Source organism: Xenopus tropicalis, chromosome 1 (assembly GCF_000004195.4).
Source record: "Xenopus tropicalis strain Nigerian chromosome 1, UCB_Xtro_10.0, whole genome shotgun sequence".
In the NCBI taxonomy this organism is placed as follows: domain Eukaryota; kingdom Metazoa; phylum Chordata; class Amphibia; order Anura; family Pipidae; genus Xenopus; species Xenopus tropicalis.
Genome location: NC_030677.2, coordinates 98,917,201 through 98,928,904, shown reverse-complemented (window position 1 = coordinate 98,928,904; position 11,704 = coordinate 98,917,201). Strand labels below are relative to the sequence as shown.

At 38.5% G+C, this 11,704-nt stretch overlaps 1 protein-coding gene across 1 annotated transcript; it reads right to left on the bottom strand.

Annotated features, from left to right (window-relative positions):
• Positions 1–125: 125 nt before the first annotated feature.
• On the bottom strand, positions 126–9,126 carry LOC101732303 (olfactory receptor 1020). Its single transcript, XM_004911412.2, has 2 exons — positions 7,917–9,126; positions 126–134 (listed from the first exon to the last, which is right to left on the bottom strand). The coding sequence occupies exons 1-2, from the start codon at positions 8,856–8,858 to the stop codon at positions 126–128; spliced, it is 951 nt and encodes a 316-aa protein (XP_004911469.1). The 5' UTR covers positions 8,859–9,126.
• Between the last annotated feature and the right edge of the window lie 2,578 nt (positions 9,127–11,704).

The following is an 11,704-nucleotide window of genomic DNA, read 5'->3' as shown; positions in this document are numbered from 1 at the left end:
CAACAGAAACTATGATTTTCTAGATAAGTGCTATTCCATAAGTAAGATCTGGAATAAACAAGCAATGAGCCATGCAGGCTGACAGCAATGTTGTTTAGAGTAATATTAGAGACAGAAAAAAATGTTTACTCATTCTATAAGCAAAAACATAAAAATTAAAAAAAAACACCAATACAAATGTCTCTCTGTCAGTATGGAATTGTCCAGCTTAGCTACCATCAAATACAAGGTACTTATCAAATACCCCCTGTCCCATACATGTCCTAAGTAACAGAAGCACAGCATGGTTTGCAGCTACCATGTCTGGCAAAGAATTGTCGCGCGTCAAAATAATTGTCTCTCATCAAAAGAATTGTCTCATCAAAAATAATTTTTTTTGACGCGCAGCATTTTTGCCGTTTTGTGAATCTTTTGAAAGATTCGCGAATTTTTCAGCAAAGCGAAATGGGACAGATTTGCTCATCACTATTAGTGAGCAGTTTCTCTGATCAGTTCTAAGCAGAGCAACATCACTAAATTAATTTTTGAACAACTGCACTCAGACAACTGTACAGTACAACTGTTTCAAATTTATTGTATATTCAATATAAGGCCTATGTGATTCCCATCTACTTATCATTTAAACTTTTCTCTTCCTAAGGCCCCATCTAGCTGCAGCCCTAACCCAGAAATAGCAATAGCCACATTCAGAATACAACAGCCCCATTAATAGTAAGGCTGCTGGACTCAAACAAAGTCATCATTTTCCAGCTGTTAAGAGCTTAAAGCTGTTACCTATGACAGCTTTTATTAAGTAAGACCCAAAAGTACAGTTCCGCACAAAGAGCCACATGTACTCTAGTGTAGTGTAAATAATGTTATAACGGCCAATTAGGTCCTATGTGCTTGCCAATTAAAAAGTTAAATATATGAAATGATGGTACAGGTATAGGACCCGTTATCCAGAATGCTCGGCACCAAGGGTATTCCGGATAAGGGGTCTTTCCGTAATTTGGATCTCCATACCTTAAGTCTACTAAAAAATCAATAAAACATTAAATAAACCCAATAGGACTGTTCTGCCCCCAATAAGGATTATTTATATCTTAGTTGGGATCAGTTACAAGGTACTGTTTTATTATTACAGAGAAAAAGGGAATCAGTTTTAAAATTCTAATTGATTTGATTAAAATGGAGTCTATGGGAGATGGGCTTTCGGTAATTCGGAGCTTTCTGGATAACGGGTTTCCGGATAAGGGATCCCATACCGGTATATGTCATTGCTGTATTTCTCTATAACCAGCTTTCAGATAATAGTAATTACACTATATAATATTTTTTATATTAATATAGTTTATACTTATTACTACTTTTACAATCCTGTGCATTTTGGGTATCCACCTGTACAAAGGACCCCTGATGTTCATATCTATTATGTGTTATCCTTTTGTTGGAATAATTTATTTAAGAGCATGGACACTAAGGTGCTGAAAATCTTACCCGTTAGTGCTTATTCATTAATATTTGCATCTGGAGTCTAGTTGAGCTCTCCACCAGGCACTAGATTAAAAAACTTGCCCTAGGCAACCTGGTCGGCTTGGCCCGTCCCCATGCCCCCCCCCCCCCCCCCGAGTGCATGGGCAAGATATGCACACACAAGGCGGCGGGTTGCTGGGGCCGCTGGTGGGAGGTTCTGTAATGGGGGAGAATGGGCCTAGAACTAATAGTAGGTGAAAGAAGAGGTACTGCCTGGCGCCCCCCCCCCCCACCACCATTGCGCCCTAGACAGGTGCCTCTTCTGCCTACCCCTAGTTCCAGGCCCTGGTTCAAAGTAGCCCTGTAGCCATACAGCCACTCATTTTCCCTACCCTGTATTATGTAAAAACTATACACGTTGGGGGATGGGTGGGTCAGAGTTGGTGCATCTATGGCAGATCTGTATTCATTAGGGAAACACTGGTCTTTATATTTCATTCTATACCTTTAGAATTAATACCTGTGTTCTTACCAACACTTTGTGGGCAAGTTTAGGTCAAACGTAGCGTTTTTGGCTTGCCAAGAATACACCCATATGCTGCAAAAAACTTCTACTTGTGCCTGCACTGGGAAGCATTAAATACGCTTGGGTGCAGGCACATGTAGCCGATATCCACCAAAAAAAGGGAGACTTTGTATTTGCGGTGGCTATCAGCTATACCCGCCTGCACCCGAGTGTATTCAGTGCTTCCCAGTGCAGGACAAAGTAGAAGCCATTTGCAGCATAGGGAGTATTCTCTGCAATTATTTTTCAGCTTGCATTAGCCTTAGCTTTTGTCTCTATAAGATGCCTGGAATACAAATGCATCTCACTCTTTTCAAGGTGCATTCTATAAAGAGCACAATTTGATTTGTTACACCTGTAGGAGATTCAGCTTTGAAACTTTTTGTCCATTTACCAGTCAGGCAGTCTGAGTCTTTCATCTGAACTAAATGTAGACTCTATCAACAATGGCGGGTTTTAACCCTTCAGAAGGCCAGCAACCAATATTACAGCAAACACAATTCAGCACAAATATCGGTGTCACTTGCACTCAAATTTTTTTGGTTTTGTGATTCCTCCTGATTGCTTGTGAGGCTCATCTTTTTGCAGCTTTCTCTGCTGCTTTATAGAGAATTATTTCAGGGATATATGTTCCTTTCATGATTTTTCCAATATATATGTGTACAGAGTGTTATGAGTGGGTTAATTCCCCTAGGAAGTCTCACCAGGGGAATAATTAAAAGAAAAGGTACAGCAACTCTGGGAGGTATATTTTTGCTTATAAATTGCTATAAATCCCAGTAGGTGACTGGTAGTAGAGACAGAAAATACCCTGTGTATTAGTTAGAGCCCAATTATGAAAATAGTTTTGTTTTGTTGTTTTATTTTGTTAATGCACCTGATTTTTCACATTCTGGAATCACATAATAAAGTGGGCATTTTCATGCTAAATTACTGTCTGTAAGAGCTCGTATTCAGGAGCGTTTTTTTCTGGTTTCCTTTAGAGCATTTCTCTGTGTTCTACCGCATGGAAGTGCAGAAACATATGCGCCCTTATTCTACCTAATGCGACCATACTATCACAGGTGCCAAACTCAGGTGGAACATAGCATGCTGCGTCACATCTGCGTTCGCCGCTGCAGTTGAACGCACCAGAAGAAAGGGCAGAAACAAACACTCAGGAGTACAAGCCCTTATGTATGACATACAATAAGGCACTCACAGAACTAAAAGTTTTATTTATGAACCAACATTTCAGTCTCTACTGAAACTTTTGTCAAGGCTTAGAGAAAACAACTTGCCTTTCCACTTTGGTTATGTGCTCTGCCTATAGATTTTTTTGTTTACTTCTTTTATTTTCCCCATTTTTAACCTCTGCCTGCCTTCCCTTTTTTCATTTCCAACTCTTTTGTATAAGTGCTTTTAAAAGTCAACTTCTCAACTCTGCTAGTTGTCCATTAGCACCTAGTCTTGGCATTCATATCAATTAATTCTGTCCTATACTTAAACTGGTCTCTTTCTGTTTAAAACTACCTGTGAGTTCCATATGGGCATTGACTAATATACTACTAATCTGGCTACTGCAACTGACTTTGCGAGTGCAGTCTGGGTACCACTGTCATCAAATGCTAATACATGGCCACAACAGTAACTTAGCAAAGCCCTTCAGAACGGTACCGTGGACTCTGCCTTCAGCTGCCATGCTGTTGTTGAAAACATCTGCTGCTCTCTATCCCCCTCAGCTTGGTTTTTAGGCCTTAAGATCGCTTGCATCTGGTTTCAAGTATGACGTTTGCTTTCTCTATATGCTACAATACATGCTACAATGCTACAACATGTTGCTTACTTCATACTTACCATTTTCATTACCTGCATGCTTTATATCTCATCTTCAATATAACACATGGGGGCCGATTCACTAAAGGTCGTTAACTCTTAACGCATAGTTTTATGCTTTAAAAAGTGTTTGCTAATTATGTCTATGAAGATTCTCATTCATCCAGGTAATGATATACAGTATCTAGTAGAATTAAGTCTAAAGCAACTGGACATTTCTGAGTTTTTTCTTGAAAACGTTTCACGTTAGGTGTCAGCTGAAACTGACAGGTGTAAGAAGGTGTGATCCAATCACAATGGTACCATGATTCTCATTGATGAAGGTGTTAATCCTTCAAAGTACATGACTGGAAGTGTGAACTGTTGTGAAAAAGCCGGGGTAAGGATGTCAAAGCGGCATTGTATGTTGATGACAAGCGGTGTCGCAGGCCCCCTCCTCTGTTCAGGGATGGTTTTTCCAGGCTGGCATAAATGGCCTCTTTCACACCTTTCTCAAACCATCTGTCATCTCAGTCCATTACTTTTCATGTGCTATGCTGTCCAGTGTAGTGAAGAGTGCTCTGACTTATACATTGGGGAGACAAAACAACCTCTCTGTAAGAGAATGGCCCAACATAGGCGGGCAAACTCCTCAGGACAAGACTCAGCAGTCTATCTACACCTCAAAGAAAAAGGACACTCCTTTGAGGACAGTAACGTGCATATTTTGGACCGAGAGGACAGATGGTTTGAGAGAGGTGTGAAAGAGGCCATTTATGCCAGCCTGGAAAAACCATCCCTGAACAGAGGAGAAGGCCTGCGACACCGCTTGTCATCAACATACAATGGCGCTTTGACATCCTTACCCCGGCGGTTTCACAACAGTTCACACTTCCAGTCATATACTTTGGAGGATTAACACCTTCATCAATGAGAATCATGGTACCATTGTGATTGGATCATACCTTCTTACACCTGTCAGTTTCAGCTAACACTTAACTGAACAAGTTCAATGGAACCATTGTGATTGGATGTCTGTGACTGTACTACCATCAAGAGTTTAAATACCGGGTAATTTCCTACCAGTCATTTGAAGTGAAGAAGCCACTTGGATGAGTGGTGAAAGTTTTCAAAAAAAAAACTCAGGAAAGTCCACTTAATTCTACTAGATACTGTTCGATAGTTAAGTACCGAATAATCAAAGTCATTTTGTATGTGTTACTACTCATATCGCATGTGCAAAATTCCTAATTATCGGAAAGCGTTATTTCCATCACATTGAGGTAATTATCGAATAGAAATAATACTAATGCATAATCCACAGACATATTTTAGGCGTTAAAAGCATAAAATGTGGTGATAATTACTCTGAAACTTAACGCCTCCCAGGAGTAGGCGTTACTAAACAAAACTGCAGCTGGTGATTGTCTGTGATGAGAAGATGGAGTTTGCAGTGGGATTTTTAAAAGTATGTGCTCGTCCTAGAGTGATGCATCCTCCAGTTTTCAGGGAAATGGTAATTTTCAGAAAGTAACGCTTACATGTGTAATAGCGTGCGCTAATATCGCATGCTACAAAATAACGCATAAATATATTGCATGCTTTAAAATAACACTTAAAAATGTAATCATCAGATAAATAACGACAATAACATCGCTTCTTAATTCAGACAAGTGTCCTTTTAGTGAATCGAGCGTTAATTCTCAAATTACAAGAAGTGATAATATTTTTAACGCATGCTATTTTTCGGCCTTAAGTGAATCGCACCTTGGGCTCTTTAGTTGTGACCTTACAATGCTTTTGTATTAACCTCAAATTTTGGTTCCTTTTCCTTGGAGATGGGGTATACGTTTGTACAGTTGGCTGTTTTTGCTCAGTAAAGGTCTTAATGGAGAAAAAAACTGGTTCATAAAAAAAAACTATTTTACTATGTTTCAATATTTTATACAAATTTTGAACTCCTGAATGTGCCTTTTTGTTATGTCTGCTAAGTGCAGCTATGTCTTGCTTTATTTATATATACATAGAGAGGGGCCTGCTTCTGTGGGTGCTGAGAGAGTCATGGGTGTGGGTTGCAAGGCAGTGGTAGGCAGGAAGGTTACAGGGAGTAGTGGTGGGCAGTCTAGAGCAGGAATAGGACAAATGTTATGCTGTCAAATGTTATTAAGCTTCGGCAGTCAGCGGTTGTAGATGAGGACGACTAGCTGCTGAGTGGTGAGAAGAAAGTAGTGCAGTTAAGTTATAAAAGGAGCAATCTGACGTAGGAATGTGCTGGTTCTAGGGTTTTCATTTACAGATTGGTTCCATAGGTAAATTACCAAACTTTAGAATATATACTGTGGTAAGGTCACTATCGGGATACGTAGGAAAGTCCAGGACAGAGCTTAAATATCTCCCAGGTTCCTAACAGAGGTTCCAGGACTGCTTGTTCAGCCCGGGTGTTTTTGTCTACCGGAGGCATCTCAGCTGGATAATTAAAAGGCAGCTTAGGCCAAAACAGAAAGCTCCAATCTGGGGACAGACACAGGGAAGCTGCCTGTGTGAGCTCACTGAGAGGCTTGGAATTAGTGATGAGCGAATCTGTTCGATTTCGGTTCGCCATAAAATTCGTGAAACAACAAAAAAATTAACAAAATGCATTAGATGCGTGACTTTTTTGTTGCCCGTGTCTTATTTTTGCACAATCGCACCCAATTTTGTTGCAACTGTGCCCATTTTTTACGTGACAGTGTCCAATTTTACGCAACCGTGACTTTTCTTGACACATGACAAATTTTCCGCGCCCAATTTTCACGGAAGTTACGCAAAATAGTTTGCCAATGGAGAAATGCAGAAATTCGCTGCGAATCAACGCCTGGCAAAAAAAATGTACTCATCATTACTTGGAATCACCATAAGGATGGAACTTTGTTTTCCTTTCTCTATCTGGGAGACAGGCGGAAGCCTACCAGATAGTAAGGACAACTGACCTGTGTTAGTTAGAGCCCATTAAGTGGCAAGGATTTTATTTTGAACTGTTTATTTTGTTATATTTGTTTCAAGTGAAAATAAACTGCCTGAAAGATAGTACTTTCTCATGAGTTGTGATTGTGCCATAGGCAGCTTTACCCCCAGAAAAAGGTCCCAGCTACCTAACGTCTGACAATATATATATATATATATATATATAATGTTTTCCTACAATATTTTAACAAACAATTTTTTGTATGTTCTTCATGTCATAAGCATAGCTACAACTCAGCTAACTATTTATATTTAGACTAGGCTCTTGCATATAATGAAGGTGCCTCTGCTTTTGTGGTGCAAACCATCATTACAGATGGTTGAACACCAATAAACAGTGAATAACTTTTGAGCAGTCTGGTAAATGCCTAAATGTGTCAACGTTTACATACATTTGTATTTTTTTGTCATGTACAGATAAACACTTAGAACAAAAAAAATCATACATGGAATGTGTGAACTCACTTTAAATACTCTAGTGGTGGCAAAGGGATGATTTCCCTGATTTAAGGTCCCTTTTTGTATTTGTGTAACAAATGCAGCTACATACTGTATAAAATAAATCAACTGTGTGTAGTGCCGCCTTACCACCTACCTGCTCACGAATAAGTTTGACAGTCTTTTGTTGCTCTTGAGAGACCTAGTTAAAGCATGAATACTCCTTGCCTATTGATTAAAGGGGTATTCTGCCCTAGAGACCAGCTTTCACTTGGCTTTTGAATTTTGTCATAAAGTCTCTTGAGTAGAAACCCACAAGGCACCACTTAAAAGATGACACGATCCATTCATTCATATGGAACTTTGTGAAAGGGAAACATAGGGGTCAGTTTACTATTATAAATTCTTTCCTCCCTTCACTGTAATAATTTGTTCTAGTTCAGAAAAGAGTTCTCCAAATCCTTCATCCCTACTTGCAATTTGCAGCCGAGATTAACAGTTTGGAGAAAAGTGTTCAATAAATAGGATAAAATTTGACATATGAGAATTCTTCAGGATTCTGTCCCATAGATTTTGCCTAATTTCCCTAATACAATTCTACACAATAATGTCAAGTGTCTGGGCTCCAGTACTGCCCAAGTCAATGACAACATGTACTTACATTTTTCAGTTTCACTTGACAAACTGTCTTTTTTGCTGACTTTTTGACATCCCGATTCCTCAGGCTATATACAATAGGGTTAAGTAAAGGAATAATCACTGTGTAAAAGACAGCAATAATTTTGTCTTCTTCTGGCCTATAAGCAGACAAAGGTCTGAGATACATGAAAATAATAGTTCCATAAAATAAAGACACAACTGTCATATGAGAAGCACAAGTGGAGAAAGCTTTCTTACGTCCTTCAGAAGATCTAATTCCTAGAACAGTATAAATTATGCATAAATAAGTGCTTAAGATGACAAAAAGGGATGACAGTTCAATGAAACCAACCATGGTCAAAAGAACTACCTCATTAGCTCTAGTGTTACCACATGAAATCTCAATTAATGCCATAACATCACAGTAAAAATGATTAATGTATTGCTTTAATCCACAGAAATTAAGGTGGAAAAATGAAAACCATGTCTGAACAATACCATTTAATAGACCACCAAGATAACAGAATAAAATAAGAATCACAAGTGTTTGTTTATTCATTGTTTTCAAATAGGTCAGTGGGTGGCAAATGGCAACATATCTATCAAATGACATGGCAGCCAAGAGAAAGCATTCACTTCCCCCAAATCCAGCATAGGTGAGCATTTGTAAACCACATCCAGCCACTGAGATGGACCTTTTCTCTGAAACAAAATCACTTAACATCTTGATTGTAACAGAGGAGGAGTAGCAGATGTCAATAATTGATAACTGTCGCAGAAACTCATACATAGGAGTGTAAAGCTGAGCATTATTACTGATAACTAATATGAGAGCTGAGTTTTCAACCAATGTCAAAGTATAAACAATAAAGAATAGTATAAACAGATAAGGTTTTAGCTGAGGGTTATCTGAGAGACCAGAAAAGATGAACTCCTCTACCTTGGTTATGTTTTTATTTTCCATGCTTCTTATGTGTGTGTGAAAATATAATAATCTGATACCATGTTATAGCACAGATACCCTGTTAAGAGGTAGACCAATATTACATTAACACAACCATGACTATAGGTTGTAAGCATAATTCCAGTAAGCAAAGACTTCTGTAATTTCTTGGAAAGATCATCATTTCAGAGTTCTGTAAGCTGTAGTCCATGCCTAGTCATTATTTTCCATAAAGCCAGAAGATGTTTTAAATGGGAAGACATATTGGCTCCAAAAACAAGACAAGGCCGTATGCTGGCGTCTGTGGGACAAAGGGAAAAGAGACAAGTAAGCTAATATGTTCATGCTTCATGTGCCCCTTTGAAAATGATACACCTTTAAAAGAAGAAAGGCACAAATGGGGGAATGTAATATTTGTCGCTAATGTAATGGGACTAAAATTTTGCTTTGCGGCAAATTTTGCATTTGCACAACAAAAAAATATTGTTTGTGAACCATTTCTGGCTACAGTAGGCTTCCAATTGTGAATTTTTTTGTTTGTGCAGGTATTAAACCTTCGCAATGACCAAGCAAAAGAGTGATCAAGTTAGAAACAATGGGCTATATATAACCAGCCTAAAACAAATAAAACCAGCAAAAGAATTATATTTTTATAGGGCACTGAAATTATTTTTGCAAAAAAAATAACAAGAAAGATATTAAAGAGGGACAGATAAATAATGGAACTACCCTGGTTCAACCGTGTACTTAATATTTTTTAGAAGAATAAGCCTAACAGCTTAATGGATTTTACAGATTCACTATTCCCACTGTAAAAACAAATCTTTTCTAATTTATGGCATGGCTTTTGTATACTACATAAAGGTGTATTAGGGAATATGTATTAAGAAAGATTATTGTATGTACCATGAAATATAATGAATAATTTTTTCTGCTGCCTAATGTTGCTTCACAGCACAAATCACTTTCTCTAGTGCAGGGATTTTTGGAAACAAATGCTTGCTCCAAATATCACTGCACCAGAGACAGAAAGTAGTCCAACACAGTCATATCAGCAGCTCCGCTCTTTTCTGTCATGGTGCTGCTGGTGACATCTATTATCTACAAATACAGCAATGGGATCCCTTATCAAGAAACCCGGTATACAGACACCTCAGAACAGTATATTTATATATATATATATATATATATATATATATATATATATATATATTGTATCACTAGGTCCGCACTCCCATTACTCACTTTACTCCATATCCAATTCAAGGGTGCTGCACATGGTTGTAGCTCATATTCATTCCAATTGACAATGCGCACTCCTCATCCTTTATAATTCATTTATTGTTGCATTAAAAACATCAACGTTTCGGTCCAGGTCTAGGACCTTTATCAAGATGTTAAACCATGGTTTAACATCTTGATAAAGGTCCTAGACCTGGACCGAAACGTTGATGTTTTTAATGCAACAATAAATGAATTATAAAGGATGAGGAGTGCGCATTGTCAATTGGAATGTATATATATATATATATATATATATATATAAATATACTGTTCTGTTTTATTATTAAATTAAATTGAGCCTAAAGATGACCTTGCGATAATATATATTGTGACATGCTGAATGCCTGTACACGCAATTTTGGGGGAATTAGCATTGGTAGGCAGGCAGGCATGCAGAGGATCTGGAGCATAGAGACAGGGACACCAAGTCTTCAGGCAAAACTCAGGTTTATTAAGGGCCCATTCTTCCCAACAGAGACATAAAGACAGTTCAGTAAACAGTTCAGGGTTTTGAGATGTCCCTTCTTCAGGGTTCTCACCTTCCAGGGTTATTTCCACGCTCTGGAACACTCAGGCTTCACACTAAGCCTTGCCGAGCCCTCTCAGCAGTCATCCATTCGGTCAGCACTCCCTCTGCTTCCTGGCAGTGGCAGGTGGCACCCCCAGCTCCTCTGGGAGTTCCACACACAGGCAGCCCTCCTGCTCTGTGCCCTGCTCTGAGAGTGACCTTCACTCAGTCAGCATTCAATTCCAACTCCAACCCCTGTGTAAATCACACAGCCCTTTTATTGGCTGCTCACCTGCAGCCTAATGAGGCAGCTCCCTACAGCTGGCCAAATCAAACCTTAAAGGAGATTTACTCCAACACAGCATTACCTGCTGTAAAACCAGGCATTTTACCTTGGGCCATTTGTATCCCACCTTAAACACTGGTGGAAATACACCAAATAAGGACCTTTCCCATTGCATCTCTCACAATATATACTGCAAAAATCCATATTGGTGTCAAAACAATCCTTTAAATAGTTTATTTACAACATTGTTACAGAGTACATCCCAAAAAAGTATGCGTGAAATGGCAATAAATGCACATTTGCAAAGAAGCCATTTTATTTCTGCAATCATAGAAATAATAGGTAGGGGTAGAGATACCACAGTGTAGGCTGTAAAATTATTTTTGCAAAAGATCAATTAACAAGAAAAATATTAAAGAGGGACATCTAAATAATGGAACTAACCTGGTTCAACTGTGTACTTAATATTTTTTAGATGAATATGAATAACAGCTAAATGGATTTCACAGATTTTTTCTCTTATTTTATTTATTACAATGTGTAATGCTTAGTTTTACACTGTTATTTTTCAGTTTGTATGAGTAAACATCCTGGGCAGGTAAAAGGTCAGGGAATCAGGAGACTGCTGAACCAAACAGGGCCCTTAGCGGCATTTCAAAGGCAATAAGTTCCGCCAATGGTTTTCAAATAATTTTTTAACCCGTGCTTTACTGATGAATTAACTCAATGTGCCACATATGTAGTCACTCAAGCAAGACAGGGCAAACTGCTTTTTTAGGCACCTTCTTA

Bases quoted from the DNA above. Each gene is read 5' to 3' on its own strand.
- LOC101732303 (XM_004911412.2), bottom strand. From the start codon at position 8,858: ATGGAAAATAAAAACATAACCAAGGTAGAGGAGTTCATCTTTTCTGGT.